Source organism: Prinia subflava, chromosome 1 (assembly GCF_021018805.1).
Source record: "Prinia subflava isolate CZ2003 ecotype Zambia chromosome 1, Cam_Psub_1.2, whole genome shotgun sequence".
Lineage (NCBI taxonomy): Eukaryota > Metazoa > Chordata > Aves > Passeriformes > Cisticolidae > Prinia > Prinia subflava.
The window spans coordinates 60,898,673-60,922,472 of NC_086247.1; the positions used below are offsets into that span (position 1 = coordinate 60,898,673).

At 43.0% G+C, this 23,800-nt stretch overlaps 2 protein-coding genes across 2 annotated transcripts; one reads left to right on the plus strand and one right to left on the minus strand.

Annotated features, from left to right (window-relative positions):
- Nucleotides 1–13,526: 13,526 nt before the first annotated feature.
- ALG2 (ALG2 alpha-1,3/1,6-mannosyltransferase) lies at nucleotides 13,527–17,887 on the minus strand. The gene is made up of 2 exons (XM_063397932.1): nucleotides 17,508–17,887; nucleotides 13,527–15,662 (listed from the first exon to the last, which is right to left on the minus strand). The coding sequence occupies exons 1-2, from the start codon at nucleotides 17,859–17,861 to the stop codon at nucleotides 14,760–14,762; spliced, it is 1,257 nt and encodes a 418-aa protein (XP_063254002.1). The 5' UTR covers nucleotides 17,862–17,887; the 3' UTR covers nucleotides 13,527–14,759.
- Nucleotides 17,888–18,075: 188 nt separating this feature from the next.
- On the plus strand, nucleotides 18,076–23,442 carry SEC61B (SEC61 translocon subunit beta). The gene is made up of 4 exons (XM_063397946.1): nucleotides 18,076–18,231; nucleotides 18,332–18,429; nucleotides 19,048–19,149; nucleotides 23,109–23,442. Exons 1-4 carry the CDS (start codon nucleotides 18,229–18,231, stop codon nucleotides 23,194–23,196), a joined length of 291 nt encoding a protein of 96 aa, XP_063254016.1. The 5' UTR covers nucleotides 18,076–18,228; the 3' UTR covers nucleotides 23,197–23,442.
- The last annotated feature ends 358 nt before the right edge of the window (nucleotides 23,443–23,800 follow it).

A 23,800-nucleotide genomic window follows, 5' to 3' on the forward strand; every position in this document is an offset into this window, starting at 1 on the left:
TTAATTCTGTGATGGTATCAGCTTATGTGACTTGCCAGATCTCTTCCTGATGTCCCAGACTGCAGCCTCTGCATCCAACCATGTGAGTCTGTGGTCAGCATTGCAGGTCCAAGGATCAGAAACAAAGTACTGTTTTCAGAAATGAAGGGGCAAGTCTTGTCAAAAGACTGAAGCTGAGCACAGAGAGCTTCAAATATATGGACTTCTCCCTGCTTGTAAGTTGAAGAGAATATTATTTTCCTGTTTCCAGGAGATGTCTGAGACTATACGCAGTATGCTGCTTAGGCATTATGTTAATAAGCATATATAAGCAGTTAATAAAGACAAAGAGGTTTCAAACACTAATACAAGTGAGTACCTATGTAAGCATAAGTGCTGGAAATGCTTTTACAGTGCTTTGAAAAGCAATTATTGACAAAGTGGTCAATCTATTACATAGACAAGGGCTCTGAAGACCAGATGTCCTGATTTACTTCTCAGTTCCAGCTGCAAGATGCATGGAGAGGTTTCAGACCATGCTTAAAAGGACTGAGAGGCTTCCTTGGAAGAGCAATGAGTTCTGAGAGCAATGCTTCATTTAGATTCTTCTAGGCCTTAACAGCCTGTTTCAATGAAGAGAAACCTCTTACTTTCTGGAAAGTTATTGCATCTGGAGGATGTTTGGATTTGGCATTAATCTTCTGGTTTGAGAATGGGGGGTAAAAATAAATGCAACACAGCATCTGAGATATTGTGAAGGGTAAAGCAGCAGGAGTAAGGTTAGTAGGAGTAAGGAAGTACAGTAAGAAAAGCACACAGTGGAATCCCTCTCTGGAAGGATCACAGAGCACATCCTCTTGGCAGCCACGCCTAGGTATATGAAGTAGAAGGAGGCAATCAGCATGACTCAGCATGGATTTGCCACGGGCATGTTGTCTGTGGCCAACCCAACTGCTCCCTGCGCCTAAGTGCCTGGTATCCCTAGTGCCATGGAAGCTTTTGTAACAGAAAGAGAACAAAATTTGTCAAAAACCACCCAGCTGTTTTTGAAAAAGCTTGCAACTGTAAACAAAAGAAAAAACTTCCTAGTCTCCACAGTATTTAGGGAAACATAAACATACCTGTCCGTGGATAAATGCCTTGAAGTAATAGTGCCTTCAGCAATTAGGTAACTTTCCTTATAACAGAGAAGCTGGAAATCTGCTGAACATCACCCATTTATGACAACATGATGCAAGCCTTATGGAAAGGTTCATCAAACAGATCTAAGTCCTTGTGGCTAGGTCTTAAATGGGAAAGAAAGTGCTTCTCTATTTATAATGCTAAAGCTTCTGGGCAAGACACAGTGAAAGACTTAAATTAAATGTCAAATCATGAGGTACTAACAATAAATAATGAAGGGATTTCTGTTGCTTGTGGTGGCTGCAGATAAGACACTGGATAAACTATTTACTGCAGCTAAGTTGAGCAGTCCTAGATGGATCATTCTGTCCTAGATAGATTGTCCATGTTTTTGTTACTTGAATGAGTGAGCAGACTGGTGTGAGCCTGTGCTGCCCACATCTCAGGGCTTTTATGGTCCCAGGCCTTGTAGTGTACTATAAATTAGCTGAAAGTGTGCCAAAATTTCAAGAGCAATTCTCTCTCATCCTTTCTCCTTAAGCAATATACACCCACCCGGTGCACTCACTGCCCCTATTTGTCTGCACTCTGTGATGATGAGAGGAACTACAAGAAAGACACCCTGTAGTGTGGTTCATCTCTATCATTCAGCTAGACATTATTCTGGAAAAAACAGGCCACAGGACCTGATTAGTTGAAACAGGTCACAGTACCCTGCAGTGCAGTATGTGACTGTGAGGGGGAAAAAGCTGGAATTTTCCCCTTCTCTGCACTTTGACACCAGGATCTGGTTATACCTACATCTATCTCTTACCATTATCTTCCCTCTGTGCCAAGGTTCACGCTTGGCTGTTTGTTCTATGAAGACACTGGTGTGCCATTGGAACATTGAGGTTGCTTCTTGGGCTCCAGAATCTGCACAGAAACCCCAGTCCTGATGACAAAGCATCGAGCAACTATTTATTCCCCACAGCAGAGGGATATTTAGGAAGATGTCTCTTTGGAAAACCCGTGAAACTTCAGGTTAAATATCAGCAGCTATTCTAAGTAAACAAGAGAATTGGATGTGCTTACAGAGTGCCAATGAAGCTGCTCAGAGTAGTTAGTGCCATCGGAAAAAGCAGAATAAATGTATAGCATTTGCTGGCTCTTCTTTGGTACAGAGGAATAGGACTTGAAATCTTATTTTTTCCACAAGATTTTGACACTTGTCAGTTCCTGCCATGGTTATGTCACAACTCATGTGAAAGTGAGTTTCATCAGCTTAAATGAGATGTCGTCTGAAAGTCTATGGATAACTTTCTGGCTGTAGGCCCACCCCCATCCATTTCTCCTGCTCTTTTCCTCTGTAGGGGTTGAAATATTCTTTGCAATTAACAAAGGGAGTCTGTTACAGAAGGAATACAAACAACATTTCAAAGTTGAAAAACCGGTTTTATCCTTGTTGCTGTCCACCAAGACCAGTACCAAGCACAGTCAAATGGCCTATTTGAGTGTTTTGGTGAGGTGAGAATTTCAAATGTGAACTTAGTTACCTTGCTCACCTTGTAAAGGCCTGGAGTGAGCGTGATGTAGCCTGTCACTTCACAGGAACATTGGGAATCAATTGCTAGGCCTTTTATGCATCAATGTTTAACAGCACAGTTCTAAGGAGAATTTTGAGCCCAGAATCACTATGGTGGAGCAAAGATGTAGAGTCCTACAGGAAGGAAAAACATGAAACCTACTGTTGGAATCAATCAGATTTAGATTCTGCCTTAGTTTTGTCCATTTAATGCTCTTAAGGGTTGGGGGTTTTTTTGACTTGCTGAAACTACAGCCTTTGTTATTTGTTTTAATCAACTTTCTATTGCCATTGTAAATGACCTTGATCTTTGCCTGAGTGAGAGAATCTTATATAAAGGGGTTCTTAAAGGAGAAAGGTGAATCCTGTAGGCAAGAGAGGGGAGATTTGAATTAAGTTGTAAAAGGGGTTGATCTTCCTGCCTGTTTATCATCTGTTTATTATCCAGAGAAGTTTCCATGCAAGCAGCTGTAATATTGTAGTGACTCAGTACTGGTATGTGAGCACCAGGGATCTTTTTTTCCAAATTTATACCATGGTCATTGGAAGAGGTCTCACAGAACACAGTGTATTGCAGATTTGAACTTTCTTTCACTCTCTATAAGGCTTTCACATGCTCATAAGAGAATAGCATCTCAATGCCACATACAATTACATGAAGCATTAATCACCACTGGCAGGAACTTCTGCTCCTTTCTTCTTGCACATGCCAACCACGAAGGCCATTCTAGGATGAAAAGGAGATGAGAACAGATTTCTGAGTATTTCATAAAAGAAAGGTGTCTCTTTTATCACAATTAACAGTACAGAGCTGAAGTACAGAGGTGAATAGATTGAGGAAATGAAACCTGATAAAAGCAAATAGTATTGAGCAAGGGGACAGGGAGTGCAAGAGACAGCAAACACAAGCTATTGATGCCAATATAACCTTTCTAGACTTGAGGTGTGGCTGCTTGCAGCACCGTAACAGCTTGGGTTTAGAATACTTCTTCCTCTCTTCTGAACAACTCTTCTGCAAGTCCAAAGCAATTACAAAGTTGTTCACACATAAAAGAGATTTCATAATTGGCAACCAAACTGGTGATACATCAGATTCTAGATGAAGACATGAAGGGTATTACTGTATCAGCTGGGTTCATAAGAAGATATTCTACCACATATTTTCTTAAATCAGAGTATATTTATCTACTTGGAATTTAGGTTGAAGAGGCTGTGCCTTCCTACAGTTCATTAAAATAAATCACGTATACACACATGTATATAGATTCTGATTCACATTACTGTGAAGAAAATGAGACATAATTTCTTGCATATCTCAGGGTTATCCCTCCAAGTCGGTTCTTTAAGAAATGTATGGTTTGGACCTATGTTATGTCTGATTGGGAAAAGTACCTTTTGGGAGACTGTTTCCAGGAGGAAACCACCTTGTTCTGGAGAAAAGCATATTTCTTGCTGAAAATCCTGCCTTTGTTACAATTACCTGGTTTCTCCTGGGTCTTGATTTGAAGACGATCCTGGCACAGAATGGTTTATTTCAGGCCTTTGCATAGCCTTCTAATCCTTTTTATTAGCCATTTATTTTAATATTTTTGTGACTGTTTTGCTCTAGTAGATCTGCTTCTTCAAAATGGATCTTTGAAATGTGCAGCTCTTCTGTGTGTGGTGGTCTCAGGATTCAGTTCCTCTCATGCTGTTAGTAGGATTGGCAGAACAATGAATCATTTAATGGAAACTGCAAGGAGCAGATGAAACTGTGTCCCTTGCTTAACCAGAGATTTTTGCTTTAAGTTACTTTTGGGGAAAATATTTGTTCTTGGAACCAAATAAAAATTAAGGAAATTTCTAAAAGTGTAAGTACCAGGTTCTAAAGAAAATAATGTTTATGCTTACTCATTCCTATCAGATTGACACATATTTTCTAATACTTCTGGACTGTTGCCTATTAATTTTTAAAAATTCAACCTGTATTATTCCTCATCTTTATTTTAGATGACCACAGCTGCAAGTTCTTTTCATATTATGTTGTGGAGAATCTTTTCACCTGTATGAATCAGAGTGTATTTTTCCTTATTTTAAACAGGTATGTGATCAAAATCTCTTTCCTTTGTCAAATACAGAAGTTTGTTAGACCTGCAGGGTTAGACTACTATGTCAGATAATTGGCAAGTGCCCTTACCCATTGCAGAGAATATTCCGAATTTAATTCTGATTGACATCTACTTCAGCCTCTAGAAATGTCTCACTAACAACCCCATAACCCTCAAGTTCTGGGTACTGACTTCCCTTTAAGAATACACAGGCAGAAGGCAACCTTACTGCAAGCATTTTTATCCTCATGGAGGACAACCTGGACTGCACCTCTTTCACTCAAAAGGTCAGCTCTCCACAGTGGGTTCATGTATACACAAAGTACTTTGAGACTTGAGCATGCCAGATTATTTATGAAATGGAACAAGAATGCAAGATGGGTGTCCTGGGGTGACAGGACATTTTCATGCTTTGTATCCCAATCGTGTGTTTCTGTTCCCATGTTCTCAGTTTGTTTTGTCTATAGCTGAGCCCCTCCCCCGGCTGCTGGCTTTTGGCTTGCTTGCTGCTAGCTTTAGGCTGCTTTGCTGGCTTTGCTCTCTTGCTTTCTGCTTTTTTTTGCTTGCTTTTTGCCATTTTTCTGCTTTTGTGTTCCCCCTTCTTTCCTTCCTCCCTTCCCTGAAGACATCGGACCTGCTTCGGGCCCTGATTCGGGAACGTCAAGGGACGCCCCCCCCCCGGAGTCTGCACCTGAGAGAAGCTTTGGCACCCTCCCCAGCAGAGACTGCTCACCCTCTCTTGGACTGGTGAAAACATTTGTTGTCATCTCGGACTGTTTTTCTTGTGTTGGGGAGTGGGGTTTTTTTGTTGTTTCTTAATAAACAAGTTTTTTCCACTTTTCCTCTGAGGAAGTTCCTCCCGAACTCGGTGGTGGGGGAGGGAGTTGTGGGGATTTTCCCCTAAATTTGTCCTAAACTAGGACAATGTGGAATTTTACCCTCTCACCTATCATGAACTCACATATAGCTTTGGTGATTAAAAATTCATAGATGAAGATTTTATTTACAGTAAATCACAAATTGGTAGCTTAAGTTAAAAGTGCCAATTTCTTGTCTTGAATTCCCACTAAAGTGTAAGAAGAATACTTCTTTGCAGAAAATTATATGCTGCTGGAATAGGTGACAAAACATCCTTTCCTTTAAGAATTGTTAAATCAGACACTGGTACTAGATGAATGAAATATCCCCTCTTGGCAGAATTCTCTTAGTATATCGCTTTTAATGTCAATGCATATATCTTTCCTCAGACAGGAACCATTTCAGGAAGAGAGCTGTTTATTTTCATGTCCTTCAAGCACTCTATGTGCTCTTTAGGTGGTCTCTTGATTAATTTTTCCATGGTTTGGGATTCCACCAAAGAACAGAAGAGGTCCAAATATGGATCAAGAATCAGATTAGATTTATGTTCTGTTTTCAGCAGGATCTGTCTGAAAGCAAATGCTTATGTCTAGTATTACTTGTGTGCTAATACAATTTCCAGCTCCTAATCACAATTATTGATGGACTTTCTAAGCAATTACTGTATTTGGACCACCACTTTTGTTGTTTGCATGTTATAATCCATGCTGAGTCATGCTGGTGTATGTGTGTGGTTTTTATTAAACCAATAAAACCAACAGATACACAGCCAGAGCATTCACCCAGCTGATACAGTCATTTACCTGGAGCAAAGGCTACTTTCTGGTTTCGTTTCTTCTAAGTTCAGAGCTGGGCAACAGCTATGATCTGTAATTCACACATCTCCAGGTCTGCCCACCTTGCCTGGACACTGTGGGATGCCCCCTTTATGGCACACAGCTCCTGGTTCCCTGGTCCTTAGTGACCAAACAGTCTTTCCTGCTCCCTGGGCACTCTATGCTGGCTGAATCCAGACACGTGTGACAGGTAAGAGAGAAGTTTGACGGGAGAGAAACTGAGATCCCTGGGAATGGAGGTTGCCCTGGATTTCTCCCTGACCTATTTGAACGATGTTTCCTTTGTCCACACCAACATGGTTTCATTCTCCCCGACCACTGCTGAGCACCCACTTCATTCAGTGGCTCCCCATTCTGCACCACTCTTGTAGGAGCTCTGCTTGGACCTCTCTCACCTTGGTGGGACATCAAATGTCCAGCCAGACTCCAGTCACTAGGTCCCACCGAGATGTCTTTTGTCATGTTAGGCTTCTTGATCTTCAGTTTGTTAAGAAAAGAGGGCTGAAAAGGGGGATGAAGGAGGTAAAAGCTCTGTCTCTTGCCAGGTGCTAAAAGAGGGGTGCCAATGGGAGACAGATTCCAGCTAGGTTTCATGCCTCCACAGTTCTCTGTCCTCTTGTCCTGTGTTCCTAGAAAATGTGATGGTCAGGATCCCTTCCTGCACTCAATCATTATGAGGTTTGTACTACACACAGCACCTTGTTCAGCTGTAGGTTTGTTTACAGGGCTCATCCTAGCCAGGTTGAAGATTTAAAAGAATAAATCAGACAAGATTTTTGTCTTTCACAAAGCTTGCTATACGGTGCAGGAGTTCTGTGCATAATCGTGAGGGGAAAAGTTCATTAAGTCAAAATATGTGCCTGTAAAGTAGATTATTGAAAGACCAATTCCCCAAGACTGATTACCTTACAAATGGATTTTTAAACTTCTCAACTTTTGCTCCCCTTTGCCATGTAAAACCACTCCAAATTATTTCTATTTTCATTTTGTCAGTCATTATACTTTTTCTCTCTTTCAGTGCACAGAAAATGGGGTCATAAAGATACTATAATGTTAATAGATCTGTCTCAAGAGTTCATGAGGTGAAACTTGTTGGTCTTCTCATATGACCAACTGCAAAAATCTAGAACCAACTCAATTAATCTATTGGGCATAGAATAATGGGCACCAGGCACTAAAGAACTGCACACCCATAAATCAATAGAAACTAACCTCTAATTTCTTTTTGAGTCACACATTCCACTTTCACCATAAAAGCAGATAAGGATAAATATAATTAAAATGCCTTTCCTTCTCTACTGTTTGTGTTAACATTCATGCTATTCAATATACCCCTTCCTTAATACTATATTTTTTCAGTATTCTACAGTTATTGTTTCATTAAAAATACCCCTGTGATACTAACTGTATAATAAATTACAATTCAAAATAAAATATCAGCCATTTCATCCATGAGAGAGAATAAAGCCATAATAAAAAATAATAAAGTTTACCAATATGATAATGTAGCATGAGGTTTTTATAGACTCCATGCAAGTGTTAAAATCTATAAATTTTTTATATTGTGCAAAATTGTAAAAAATAGCAGTGAAGGGGGAGGGGAAAGGAAAAAAACAGCAGTGTCAGGTTGGCTTAATCACAAAATTTTCAGATTTGTTTTTAGATTCTAAAAAAGAGTGTATAAAAATATACATATTAAATTATTTGTTCATGTCATGTCTTATAGATTACATTAAAGGTAAATTGAAGAAGGAAAACTCTGTCTTTGCACTTTCCAAGCCACAGTACTGGTAAGTGAAGAAACTAAAGCCTAATCACCCCTCTCCTTGCCCCTCTTTGCTTACACCTAATATCCTGCATATCCTCTGCCCTTATTTTTCCAATTATGTTTTTAACAACTTCTTTATTTGGCTTCTTTTTATTCTTTTGGGGTGTTAAAGAAGGTAGCAGGATATGTAAATTTGGGGAGGAGAGGTTTGGAGAGGTTCGGAGAGGAGAGGTTCGGGGAAGGGAAGGGAAGGGAAGGGAAGGGAAGGGAAGGGAAGGGAAGGGAAGGGAAGGGAAGGGAAGGGAAGGGAAGGGAAGGGAAGGGAAGGGAAGGGAAGGGAAGGGAAGGGAAGGGAAGGGAAGGGAAGGGAAGGGAAGGGAAGGGAAGGGAAGGGAAGGGAAGGGAAGGGAAGGGAAGGGAAGGGAAGGGAAGGGAAGGGAAGGGAAGGGAAGGGAAGGGAAGGGAAGGGAAGGGAAGGGAAGGGAAGGGATGAAATCCTCCTTGCTGCCATTTTCTTTTTTGTTGCATCATCCTTCACACCACACTGGTGGGATATGAATTCAAAACTTTCATTTACTTGTAGACTATTAATAACTTATTTAATAATACTAGTCCAATATTTACTATTTCTTCTGAAAGCAGATTGCACAAGGCATATGCAATTTAATTTAAAGAAAACTCTCTTAAATATTTTTTTTATTTAAATAAAGAGAAGGGAGGGGAAAACATGGATTTCTGGAACAGGTTCAAAACAGATACAAAAAAATTACTGTTTAAAACCCTGCCTTTTTGGAAATTCAGCACTGGTCAGCCTTGTTTTATCGTATTGTGTTGGTCTAGAGACAGCACAAGAAAATGTACTTGATATATCCTAGAATACACTTGTAAAATATGGGAGTACTGACTATTCTCTCATGATGGAGCTGCTTCCATTTAATTGGCAGGAAGCTTGTCACTGACAAAAACATCCTGTATTCTATGTTTGTAATCAAGATTCTTGTTGGATTTCCAAAAAAGGAGGAGAAGAAGTTGAGAGGAAACAAAGCTACACTGTGATAAAATAAGGAGCTGAGTGCCTGCACTTCTGAAATGAGAAGTCTCTTTATTCTGTAAACCTAGAACTTTGTTTTCATGTGTGGGTCTTAAAAACAGCAGCAGGCAAAGACCAGGTTGGATGGAGCTTTAAGCAGCCAACTTTGGTTTGATGGTGGGTGACTCTGCCCATGCCAGAGTGGTTGGAACATGATGATCTTCAGTACCTCTTCAAACCCTCACCACTCTATGATTCCATGACAGCATGAGACTAGATGAAGAAATGCTCAAGAGAACAGAAAAATACCCTCACAGGATCACAGAATAGTCTGAGTTGGAAGGGTTCCACAAGGATCGAGTCTGATTCTTAAGTGAATGGCCAATGCAGGGATCAAACCCATCACCTTGGCATTATTAGTACACTCCTTTAATTAAATGAGCCAACCTCAGGGCTCATAAGAACATAAAAACACAAGTCACCGCATAATCTGAAAACATTTAATTACAATCACAGATTTAGTTTCTTGATCTGATCTCAGGGTTGTTAATTCCCTGAGATTCTCCTTGGGGCTGGTGTTCCCCAAGGTACTAAGGTTCCCCCAAGGTTGCTGTTCCCTGGGAGTTTCCTCTGGGTTGCTGTTCCCAGAGGTAATAAGGTTTTCAGTCTTCTCTTTGCCCTAAGTGTTACACACGAGGTAGAGGCGACAAGCTGAGTCCGCCAGTGCACATTTCCAAGGTTGTTTATTCTTCATTATCTCAGTCCTTTTTCAGCTCTGCCAGGCCTCCCTGGCAGGGTACCTTATCTTAGTTCTTTCTCAGCTCTGCAAGGCATCTCCAGCAGAGCAGGACACGCGGCAGACTGGGCGGATCAGAGAGCCCCGCACCTTATGTACAGTACCCCTGACCCAACCACCATCCACAACGTACTTTTTATTTACAAAATTGTACCAATGCCTACTACCTATGCTAACATGTCAGTTCTACTCTAAGCCAATCTCTAAAACCCAACTCAGCACAAGATGGGGGACGAAAGCAAGAACAAGGAGGACAGGGGCCACTCCCCAATTCCTCCATCTTGTCTCTTCAGCCCCATATGCTAAGAATCCTAACTTCTATATTTATATTCTATAATAAACCATCCACTACTTATTTTAAATTCTTAGGATTTGTGATTCTTCCTGCATGTGAGTGTTCACTCCCATGGGCAGGAATCAGAGCCAGTGTCCTCCTGGGATCTGTGTGGGTCTAACTGACCCCCCTGTACAGATCCCAGACCCCCCTGTCTGGTCTCCAAACCCTCCAGGGTGGCCAGAGGGATGTTCTAGACTCCAACAATCTGACACTCTACCTGCACTGCCACTCCACATTTTTTGTCAAAAAGAGGTATGGGACTTTCTGACCCTTCACTGGAGCCTGCCATTTTAAGGTGGCTTCAACCTGTCTGGGATCAACATGCCAGTAGTCAGGGTCCACCAGGTAACCCAGGAACTCTGCTCTGTGCTGTTGAAAGGAGCTGGGGTTTGACATGGAGTCACCACTGCTGCAAATTACTCAGGATTTCATAGTCTGTGTGCCTGTTGAGTGCTGGAGAACACGAGAATATGCTGAGAATATCACTACACAGCTATCAAGCAGACTGTGCAGCAAATTATGGCCAGAACCATGGAAGGTGGTCAGAGCCAGGAGAGACCAAACAGTAACACAGGATCCTCATAGTGTCTGTATCTGCTTCAGAAAGCACTTTTCCACTCATTCCCTTCTAGCATGCAGGAAGTGCAGAGTTTCTTGGAGTTTGCCAGCTTCTTTTGATAATTCAAAACAGGCTTTTCTGGTGGCATGGTTCTTCTAGTGGTACCTGCTTGGAAGGGACCTCACTTCCTATGGGCATGAGAAGCACATGAAGCTCCTGAGGAACAGAAAGAGTCATTCACCACACCCTGCCTTACTGTCCTGCCGAAGTCTTGGCTGGCATTTCATTATTGAAGCAGATGTCTCTGGGCCATAGGGGCTATACTGTCTTATAATCAAGCCCAAAGCAGGAGCCACGCCTCCATGTCTTTTTCTTTAGACCAATCCCTCCCACAAATAGCAGTTTTACATCAGAGACAAACAGGACCTGGCAATCTGAGCTGCCTCTGAGGAGTGGTAGCGCACTCTGGAGGCAACAGAAGAACCAACAGTGGTGCTGGCCTGCAGCAACTTGAGGTTTAGATGGAGGTTGCTGGTACCTATTTCCCAATAAGCATCTCCTGCAGAAAAGCCACTTGGGTAGGCATTCAGGCAAAGCAATCAAGTCCACACACCACATACACGATGGCTATCTCAGCAATAAGAGGCAAGAAGGGTCTTTTGTATGATAAATTCCAGCAAAGGTTTATTCCAACACACTGAAGAGGATCAGGGACAAAAGTCCCGACCATGTGGTGTGCACAGGCTAAAGTAGGGGTCAGGACCCAATGGTCTGAGGGTACAGGGTGGTACAAAGAGAAGGGCAAAGGGCAGTGCCCTACAGGGAAGATGGGGCTGGCCACCAGGTATACCACAACCAATGGGGAAACAAGGAAAAGAGAAACCACGAGAATTAGGGACGTATGGGGAGAGCAAATTGGGGTGGATCACAAAGTGTTGCAAAGCACCATAGGGAAAGTCTTTTCTTTCAGCCTAGGTGGAGACACTATGGTATATTCTTCCAAGGCAAGGCTCTAGGGATTCCCCTGAGGGATTTAGAGATTCTACAATGGCCTACCACCAGAACACAACTGATAGCTTGGCCCAAGCTCTGGGACCCAGGCTCTGGGGTAAACCAGGCCTAACCGTCTCATTTTGAGGGTCACAGACAGACATAGAGTTTGAAGGGCCTTACTTTTCACACCCAGTTTCCAGAGTCAACAGTTTGTGTATTTACTGGCCAATTATTTCCCCTGATGGAGCTCAGGCACTCCAGTGCTTGCCCACTGCATTTGTGGTCCCTCCAAAATCTGTTTAAATGAAGTAAGTCATCTTACTGTGGTTTTGGACCACAGGGCCGTGTCTTCTATACAGTCACAATCCACATTGCTTTGGGGATTTACTACTGCTGATCACCTAATGTCCCTTGGGATATATGGTGCTTGGATAGGCTGTCAAAATTAGCCATTATCTAACTAATAAATCCTACTATAATTGTGCAGTCCTCACTGAATGGTTCTGGAAGACCATAAAACCACAGAAAGGTTTGGGTTTGAAGGGACCTTTAAAGACCATGTTGTCCAACCTTCCTTCAATGGGCAAGGATATATCTTACTAGATCAGATTTCTCAGGATGGAAAGCTAGAGACCTTGAAGCAGCCTGCAGTGCCCTGCCACACTTCTACACATTGACCACAGCTTCCTGCAGGAATCTGAGTCTAATCTGCAGCTGCTGGAGAGCCTGAAGGCCACACTCCATGCAGTCAGTCTCAGGCTTGAGGTGGTCCAACCTACCTGCCATGAAGCAGCAAGGACTGGGGCTGCTCTGCAAGGGGTGACAGCAAAACATCAGGGGAGACCACACCACGGGACAGTGACCTCACCGACCAGGACACAGTACCTGAGCAGGGCACAGTACCCGAGCAGGGCACAGTACCCGAGCAGGGCACAGTACCCGAGCAGGGCAGCCTGGTGACAGCAGCAGCTGCTGACAGTCACAGTGATCACCAAGTAAATGTGAGATGGCAAGTCAGGTCCCAGTGGAATCCATGAAATTCAGTGAACAGAAGCTGCAGGATATAGGGCTAGGCATGTGCCTGCCAGCAACACAGCTCAGGAAAGGGCTGGAGGTCAAGGATGGAGCAGAAACAGAGCCACCCCTGCAGCAAGGCTGGCGAGCAAGCACCGGTGTGTCTCCTAAGGCTCCAGGTTAACTCCAGGGCAACTGAGAGAGGAGAATGCAACACAGACTAAGCAAGCACAGGAGCTGGCCTCAACCATCTTGTACCTTCTAAATGGAACTTAAAACCAAGGCCAAACATGTCTTGAGGGCGTTTATCTGACCACAGATAGTTTTCACTGTCTCTTCTGGTCCTTCAGTCATCCATTGCCACATCCATGATGAAAAAGTTGCACAAAGATTTAGGAACACTTTTAAGGGTGGAAAAGGAGCAGAAATACAGGAACAGGCTACAAAGAGTATGGATTAAAGCTTGCCAGTTTCTCTGATTGAACAGAAATGTAGAAAATAGGGCCTGTGAGACAATCCACTCTCACTCAGTAATGAAAAAAATTAGAGTATTCCAATTTCTTGATTAAAGACAAGGACAAACTTTGTGGATTTTTGTTTGTTTTACTTCAAATAAAAGCCTCATAAGTATACTAAGACCTGGGTTTCGGTCCTAAGCAACAAAAAGAATGGTCTCTCTGTTGTGAAGTACTAATGTGGAAATGCCTGAAACTATCTTAGATATTGCAGAATTGAGACTACAAATATCATACCACACTACAAATTGTATTTCATAGGTAACACTGGATTTCACTGGATCTGTTTTCACACTTAAAATTCAATTGTATGGATTATGTCTGTTATAACTAAACAGAACCATCACTAATAAAGATGCGCTGAAGAGAGGTAGATAAGCAAAAAAATATATTCCTTTCCCCAGACCAGCTTGGAAAAACAATCGCAGTACTGTCACACATGCACTCACTGCATTAGGAAAACGTGAAGTTACCATTAAATTATGCAAAATAAAATGTCTCTATTGTCTGGTCCAGATTACGTCCTTTTTTAAAAGTGTGCTGTCATTTGAAGTGAAATGTTAAATATAGGGGAAATCACTTAAGTATCTACAAAAAATTCCCAAAGTAAAATTAAATCTTGAAGCATTGCAGGTAACAAACGAACATAGATTTCAGCATTAACCTTTTTGCCTGAGGCAGTCTGATATCCTTGGTGTTATTTGTCTCACTTCCTCCTGCTCACACACCTGTATGCTTTTCTGACAAACAGTGTGACTACACAATGCAGCTGGACTAGCACAGTGAAAGGTCAATCATTACAAACCATACCATTCATATTCCTAACACTGCTGGGATTTCGAAACATGCAGTTGGTTGGACTGTGCAATTCTCTCCATAGCTCAGCTGAGATAATGCTTTTACTTACAAATTACTGATGACCATTTTATACACATAAAAATAAGGCTGTGTGTGTCTTATCTGGACGAATGCAAATTTTGTAAACTGCATCAGCCTTTCCATACAGAATTAAATAAAACATACAGTAATTTTCCTAGTAAGTTACTGCCCTTTAACTTTGCATTTTTCCGAGGCACAGTACGCAAAAGAACTGCAATGGCAGATCAGTCCACCACATGAAAATTTTAACCTTCTAATGACACAGTGGGACCTGTTTTGCTCCTTCGATGAGTCAAGTGACATAAGGCAGCACATGAAGCAAAACAAGGACATTCAGATATCCCTGGTTCTTCATCAGTCACAATGAATACTGGTCCCCTGCACAAATGAGACACAATCTTGTAAAATATAGGAATATAATTTTATTCTGTTAATCTGCGTATGTATTGGTACAGCTGTTCTGAGAAAGCTTCTGAAGAAAATTTTTCCATAACTCTTACTCTCCCAGCTGCTCCCATTGTGTCCTTTAAGAGAGGATCTCTCACAATTTTTTCCATAGCATCAGCGAATTGGGTTGGCAGAGGATCACACAAAAATCCTGTGACATTATGTGAGATTGATTCTAAGGGACCACCTGAATTAACTGCTATAACTGGACGTCTCATATACATTGCTTCCAAAGGGACAATGCCAAAATGTTCATTGCTTGGTGTATAAAGCACACATATCGAGTTTCTAAAAAGAGACATTTTCTGTTCATCTGAGAATGATCTCAGAAAAGTCACATGGTCATTAACACCAAGTTTGGCTGCGAGTCTCCTCAGCTCTTCATAGTGCTCCACGTTTTCCAGAACTCGCTTATCATAACCACCTGCCATAACCAGGTGAACTTCATCCCACTCATGAGAGTCAAGTCTCCCTTGAAGTTCGTGCAAAGCTTTGAGAGCCAATACTAGATTCTTTTTTCTCTCATACCTATTAATGGAAAGAAACAAGAACTTTTTATTTTTCGGTATCAGATCAGCTATGTCTGCAGGAACAATTTCTTCCAAGCTACTCATGTTGAGCGATGGGTAGAGGACATCTGGGTTTATGTGAGACAGGGACTTAAACGTGTCCTTGAACACGCTGGCAGTGAACTTGCTGTTCACAACGATACAGTCTGCCATGCCAGTCGTGTACTCTTCCAGCCAGTCGAGCGGCAATCTGTAGAGGCGCTTCAGGAAAGATTCTCTCTTGGTCAGAAGTTGATCGGGAAAGTGGCAGTAAAACAAAACCTTCTTACGGGTTCTGGCCAGTCTAAGTATAGGAATGCAGGCAGACACCTAGTGCAACGAGAGAGACGGGACAAGAGGAGAGGTTAATTGTATGTCAGTGCCACCAGTGTGTACATGTGATTTCAAAGCCATGCTCTGAGAGCCACTGCTTTGCAAGCCAAGTGCCATCTCCTCTTCGCACACACCCCTTCAAGTTGTACTCCCTCATCCAGGACCTTTTGTAGCCCTATAATTTCTACCTGCTCCCCACCAACATCCCATCAAGCTCCAGGACCCCTCCAAGCACCTCCTTCTGCCACTACCAAGGGTGCTGGGAGCAGAGTCCACGTGGCAGTGGCGTCCTCTCCCTCCAGCTGCTCCAGAATGTAAGAGGTAAATTGCAAAATGTGGAATATGTCAAAATTACCTAAAGTCAGGATATTCTTTGATGTAAGATCTTTGTATACTTTCAAGCCTGATCAGCAAGAAAAAAGACCTCATCAGTGGCACTAGAAGCAGCTAGTATCCCTTAGTAAATGACATCTTGGAACTAACAAGCCTTAAGGACGTAGTAAATCAGGATGTTGATTTGTCTATGTATATATTGCTAATTTGGCGAAATACTCAAGGTCCATGTATCCTGTAGCTGAAGTATGTTCATTATAATATGAAAAAACACCTACAGGTGAGAAAGACCTCTGCTCAGGTGAAGACCACCTCCTTGAGCAAGTGTAGAAGTTAACTGTGGTTATGTAACTTGTATGGAATCACAGAATCAATTAACTTGGACAAGAGACCACTGAGTCCAAATGATGACCCAACACCACTGTGTCAACCAGACCATGGCATAAAGGGCCACATCCAGTCTTTCCTTAAATATATCCAGGGACAGTGACTCCATCACCTCCTTGGGCAGTTCAATTCTCCTATACACTCCCATGTATAATCACACTCTCTGAAGAAATTCTTCCTAACGTCCAAGCTAAGTCTCCCCTGGTGCAACTTAAGACTATGTTCTCTCATCCCATCATTAGCTGTCAGGGAGACTAATCCCCACCTGCTAGAACATCCTTTCAGGCAGTTGCAGAGTGCAATAAAGTCCCCCTGAGCCTCTTCTTCTCCCAGCTAAACATCCCAGCTCCCTCAGCCATTCCTTGTAAGACTTGTGCTCCAGACCATCCCCAGCTTCACTTCCCTTCTCTTGAAATTAATAACTAATCATAACATTACAAGGGACCATGCTTGGGAAGTTACTAACTCTGAATTTCTGTTTATAAAAGATGGCACAGAAAGCCTGATGGGGTGTCCTTGTTTTGTGGAACACCATGGAACAGTCAGGCTGGCACAGCTCTGAAATGAACCATTGCTGTCTCTTTCTTGAATGTGTCATTGTTGGCTTGTTGCACACCACATAATGAATCTGATTTTGTGGGGATTTGATGCTCCAGGGTTCTGCAGCATCTCTCTTATGAGAGGAACTGGCCAGCTTAGTCTAGAGAAGACTAGAAAGGGATCTTATTAATTCATATAAATATTTCAAAGGTGTCAAGAAAAAGGTGTCAGACTCTTTTTAGTGGTGCCCAGTGACAAAATGAGGAGCAGTGGCCATAAACTAAAACACGAGAACTTCTGCATCCACATGAAGAAGAACTTTACACTGAGAGTGGCAGGGCACTGGAACGGGCCGAGGGAGGTGGTGGAGACATTCCTCTGGAGACATTCCAAACCCATCAAGACGCGTTCCTGCATCACCTGCTGTAGGTGACCCTGCTTTGCCAGGGGAGTTGGAGTAGATGATCGCTAGAGGCCTCTTCCAACTTTAACAATTCTGTGATTCTGAGAAGAGCAGCCCACCAGCATCCCAGCATCCCGGCAGCGGCGCTCCCGTCCCCATGCCCTCGTCCGTGCCCGCACCTGGTCGCACACGAAGGCGTCGAAGGTCTCCCCGCTGAGCAGCAGCACGTAGAGCGCCACGAAGGCCATGCGCAGGGCGGCGCACACGGCGTGCCCGCGGCCGCACACGCTGCGCGGGATCCAGCCGCCCGCCCGCCGCACCGCCAGCCCGCGCGTCTCGGCGAAGCAGCGCCCGGGGTCGTAGTGCGCCGTCCAGATCTGCACCCGGCAGCCCCGCGCCCGCAGCGCCAGCGCCGCGTCCACCACCAGCCGCTCCGCGCCGCCCAGGCCCAGGTCCGGGTGCAGGAACAGCACGGACGGGCCCGCTGCTCCCGCCTCCTCCGCCTCCTCCATGGCCGCTGCGCGGGGCCGCATGCGCCGCCCGGCAGCCGCGGTGGGACACGTCAGCCTTGCTCGCCTTCCTGCCGGGCCTTGCGGCCCGCCCCGCCCGCCGGGCGGCCCCGCCGCTGCCCGACGCGCCGCTCCCCGCCGGCCCGCGCCGGCCCGGCCGCTGCGCGAGGCGCGGGCGCGCCCGAGGCGGCACGGGGGGCCGCGGTGCCGGAAAGCGGCCGCCGAGCCAGGGGTACAGGGAAAAGGGGCTGCTGCTGCTCAGGCATTATCCGGGAAAGCCGCGGGCGCCGGGATGCGCGGCGCGGAGGCGGAGCTTGATGCGGGCAGGGCCGTGGCCGGAGCGGCTGTAGCGGAGCGTGTGTGAGACCGAGCCGGAGCCAGTGCAGCCGCCATGGTGAGAGGCTGGCCGAGGCGGGGCGCGGCTGAGGCGCCCCTTCCCCGCCGGCACTGCCCGCCGCCTCTCACCCTCTCCCGCTTCTCTCCTCTCTCCGCAGCCCGGGCCCAACCCCAGCGCCACCAGCGTCGGCTCCTCCGGCCGCTCCCCCAGCAAGGCTGTGGCCCCCCGCGCCGCGGGATCCACCGTCCGGCAGAGGTGCGTGCCCGCCGCGGCTCCCGGTGCGGGCAGGCTTCCCCCGCCGTGCGCTCCGCTTGCCCGGCTGCCCGGGCTGCTGCCCTCTGCTGACGTGGCAGCACAGGCTAGTGTAGGGAAGGGTCTGCGGCGCAAGTGCTATGAGGAGTGGCTCAGGGAGCTGGGGGTGTTTAGCTTGGAAAAAAGGAGGCTCAGGGGTGACCTTATCATTCTCTGCAACCACCTGAAAGGAGGGTGTAGCCAGGTGAGGGTCTGTGTCTTCTCCCAGGCAACTAGGGACAGGATAGGAGAACACAAGTCTTAAGCTATGCCAGAGGATGTTTAGCTTGGACATCAGGAGGAAGGGGCGATTAGACATTGGAATGGGCTGCCCAGGGAGGTGGAGGAGTCACTGTCCCTGTAGGTGTTTAAAGAAAGACTGGATATGGCACTTAGTGTCATGGTCTAGCTGACAAGGCGGTGTTGGGGCATAGGTTGGGCTTGATGATCTTAGAGGTCTTTCCCGAACTAATTGATTCTGTGAAGTTGTTTCTGCGGAGTCCTCTGGGCTGCTTGGTCCTAGAAGCTGGTGAAGTGCTAACGTGTTGTTGGGTCTTTGTTTCCTTCTGTCATGCCTTAAAGGAAAAATGCCAGCTGCGGGACAAGGAGTGCAGGCCGTGCCACGTCCACAGGGACTGGTGGGATGTGGCGGTTCTACACTGAGGACTCTCCAGGGCTCAAAGTGTAAGTCGGGTTAATGCGCTGAGGGCTTGAGGGCTGTAGAATTCCCCTGCTTACGTTGTCTTGCAGTCTTCAAATTAATAATAATCTGTCATTGTTGTGGGGTGCATGGGAAAACTTGCTGAGTTGATGGTTGGGGTGATATATTTAATCTGTAACCCTGGAGAAGTACTTTTAAAGTTGCAGTGGTTTTAAAAAGGTAGGTACAAGTTGTATTTTGTAATTGCCAAAGCTTACCCTAAGTGGTCTTCGAAGGCTGTGAACAATCACTTTGAAGTTGAGAAAGATCACTTGTCTCAATGAATTTGTGTCAAGCATCTGTGTGCATGTTTTCATTCTCTTTGAAGTAAAAATTTTGAGTTTTGTCTTATAATAGCTATGTTATGATCCTGTGCATCCCTTGTAAAACAACATAACTGATACACCATATGCTTGCATCAGGATTTTTTATTTAAAAGCTGCAGATAAATTACTTTAGCTGAACTTGCCTAGCAAATAGCATGCCAATACCTTGCATATCTCCATTTTCACAAAGTGAATATTCCAAGATTATGATCAAATACTTAGTAGTGTCCCTTAAACTACAAAGAGAGCCAAAGTTTTTATTTTTTTCACCAGTTCGAGTAGTTCAGATGACTTTCCAAATGAACTTTGCAGCCTAATACTTGGGTAACAAAGATGGAAGGTGTATTTGAGCTGATGAGTGCGTGCTAAGTTATATCCTCAGTGGAAATTTGTACTCTTTGTGCAATTACTGTTCATGAGCTCTTGTTCTTGCTGGTTGAAAAGTCTTGAGATGCTCAGGGCTGACCCTGTTGCTTGTTTGTTTGGGGTTTTTTTGAATCCATTAATATTTTCTTATGGAGCTCTTCAAGAGCGCTGCTGCTAGCTGCACAAATGGAACATTAGGGGAAGGGCTGGTGATAGGCTACTTAGTAGTGATAGTTCCATGAGTAATTCTGCCTTTGAAGTTGTCTTATGTGTTTTCATTTTCATATGTACGTCAAACTTTAAAAAACAAAATGTATCCAGCAAACCACCAAAGCATTGCTGTTCTGCCTTGCTTACTCCATTCTGAGTCCAGAAAGGAGAAAAGACAAAGAAAAGACAATGAGCAGCAATAGTGTTCTAGAGCAAATCTATGCAGATAGGCAGGGCAGCTGTTTTTTCTGTTGTTCGGTCTACTAAAGTTCAATTAATAAAATTAATTACATCAAACAGAAAAAACCCCAGAAGGGCATTATGATTTTATCAAAGACTTGCGATACAAGCTTTAACAATTTTGCTAAGTTTCCTTGTGAATCCTTATATGTCACTTTTGTTGCTGAGTGGCCACTCAATTATTCTCATCTTCAGTGCAAGCAAATCAGTAAACAGATTTTCCCATCTATTATGTTGTGACACAGTCGTTCCTGATTTTAAGGTTTTGGAGCGCTGGGAGTGGTTTGTTTTTTTTGGAAGCTACTTTGGGTAACTGTATGGTCAGGCTTTTAATGAAAGAATCAAATCTATAAAATCGAGTTAGTTACACTAGATGGAACATTTTCTGAGCCATGGCTTGGTAGCAGCTTTCTTGCTTACTGCTTTCTAGGTATTTTTCTTAATTTTTTTTCCATAGCAACCAAATATTATTATCTCTGTCCTGTTTAGTAGGCTTTAAAGTGAGAATGGATTATCAAGGGTTTTTGATTGCCTCAGTGAAGTGCTTCAGCTGAAGTTGAAGTTTTTAGAAATGGTTGTGATCACTACAGTGTAAAGCAATGGGAAAGCTTAGCCTGGTAGTGGTGGCGGGTGGGCTTTTTTGGTGGTTGTTTTTCATATTGTTTAAAATGCAAGCTCTTAGAATTACTATAAAAATACATAAAGCCAACTGAGAACAGGTTAATCCATACTAGCTACAATGAGGGGAATTTAACTCTAGATAAAAAGTTTATATATTTTATGTTGTGCAGAATTAGATTGATGCTTTGTATATTTTGTATCTGTATTCAACATCCAAAATAATATGTTGAACAGGCACGTAGGTTCCCCTCAGGAAAGATCCTTTATTTGCATTACAAGGTGCTTCAAGATGTGTATGCCTTTAAAAACAACTATTAGCAAAAGGGAGTTGTGGGGGATATGTCTGAGAGGGAATATGATATTTTTCTCTTTAAAGCTTGGAGATTACATGCTTTGAAAAGAAAAGTAAACCCAAACTTTTTCATGTTTTTGGGTCACTTGGTACCTGTAGTTTCTGTATCTTCTGTCTTGAGCTTTCCTGCTCAAAGAGTTATAGGCAGCTTTCAGGTGGATAGAAAGTCAAATTGAGCTTGTTGTACAATATGCAGCCTTAGGAAAGACATTCTGAGAATGTACAGTACCAAATCTTTAGAGGTGTCTGACTCCATTGATTTATTTGTTGTGGGCTGCGAAGATGCAGGTGTGTAGAGGAGAATTGCAGAGTTTCAACAGGTTTTCTTTGGGACTGGAGGAAATGAGATATATGTGTCAGTATTGGAGAGCTGATTATTCTCTAGGGGTTCAATGTCATCTGCGTGTCTAAAAGAGACAGAACACACAATCAGTCCCCACTGTTTATTTCCATGTAGTTCTGTTCTGATTAGTGGTGCTGCTTTTTTCCTGTGTGCCTTTGGCAGAGCAGCTTACCTATTCGTACTACTGAAGGCTCAAATGAATTAAATAGGAATTCAGATACAGTGTAAGGACTATAAATTATGATTTCTATTATGTAAGATGTAAACTTACATGTATACATTTATAAAAATAAAAAATACTAAATAAATAAATATATTTATATGTATAAAATGCTGGCATTTGAGAAATACACTCTGTTGCTTGGTGAAATACACCCCTTGAAGGGGTTGTTTGTGTAATCACAATGTATGTGGACTTTCTTTATTTTGTTATTGGTTTATTTGCAAAATGCTTTATGTCTGTGTTTGGGATTCTTCATACCCAAATAAGTCTGATAGATAAGAATTGAGTTTTAAAACTCAATATAAGATTACAGTTGTGATCATTTCTAGTATGTGGATCATGAGCTCATAGAAAAATATGAGAGTAAGCTCTTTAAATCCCTTTTGAGTTTCCTTTTTTTAAAATTTATATTCAGATAGCATTTACATGCTTATAAACAGTACCCTGGAGGGTAACACAGGCTGGATAACAGATTTCCCAATGGCATGTTGAAAATCAGAAATCAGGTTGTATGAAGTTAGTGGTATGAAGGCGTGTTGAGTGTGTGTATTCATGTAATTGTTGCATCTCAGAACAATATGAAACAGCTGATTGAAGCTATCAATGTGCACCCTAAGATTAATCTGTTTTTTAAAAACATTACTATGCAATTTCTAAACAATACATAAAAGTAAGAAGGAAAAAAATAATTTATTCATTTTAGGTAAAGGTTGAATGATGTAGCTTTGCCACTTTGTGTATGTTTTTCAAGAAATCAGAAGTCCTTTTCTCTCACCCACTGCTGCCATTGTTTTCAAACGAAATAAAACCCCTAAAATAAAACAGCTAATGAGAATTTTTTGCCAAAATTTTAGTAGCCGCTAGAGGACTCTGTTGGTTTTTTTATCGGACTGCATCTTTGCTCAGGTGGCTATCTGAGTTGTAAACACAGAGGATACTTTTCGAGGGACTGTGGAAAGTGATGGATAGTAATGAACCATTAATAGCTTTTTTAACAAGTGGGGGTTTTGTTACTCTGGTGTGGTTTTTTATGTAACATTTAGGTATATTGAACTGTCTTTAAAAACAGTGGCAGCAGCAGCAGTTTTTGATAGAGATGGCTATCTCATTTCTCTGTGCCTTAAGGTATTTCTGTGGGAAGGGAAGAAGAGTTTTCTTGTACAGTTTTGTATGAACTGATGAGCTCACTTGGCTGATAATGACTGGCCTTTGGGCAAGACAGACTTCTTTTTTATGTTAATGCATTTTCTCTTTATTTTTAGTGGACCTGTTCCAGTTTTGGTCATGAGTCTTCTTTTTATTGCTTCTGTGTTTATGCTGCACATCTGGGGTAAATACACTCGTTCCTAGACTCAGCTGCCAGCTTAAAGCATACATCTTGGACCAAAACTATGGTGGATCCTGGTTGTTCTTGGAGAGAGACTGGGGAAGCTTCCTATCACCTGTTGAAGTCCTGTCAACTTTGGCTATAGTACCGAATTAATTTCTCAGTTCGCTACTTGGGCAGCTTTAAAGCCTGTCATGGGTCATTTTGTATTTGTATCTGTACACCTAGAATACAGGTGTTGCAATAAAAGTTGTATATGGAAATAGAAACAGTCTTAACTGTATTTTTTTCCTCTTCCAGTATACCGCAGCTAACACATTTTACTAGTGGTTTTCATAAATAAACATTTCTGAGTAAATGCTCTTTGACAGTTCAAATCAGATTCTTCTAAACTATACATTGCTATATAATTTTATGCTAGAAGATCTTTCTTTGTGGATGAAAGAGACAAAATCAGGTTCACAAACATAAGAAGGTAACCAACATCCTTGTTGAAATAAAACTGAGGTACCTGTGTTGAGATGGTCATGTTCTTTTAAGTCCAGAAAAATAGCTGGATTTATTTATTTTATTTCCTAAACGCAGGTTAAACTTTACTCAGTGCTTTTTATACATAAAAGTTATATG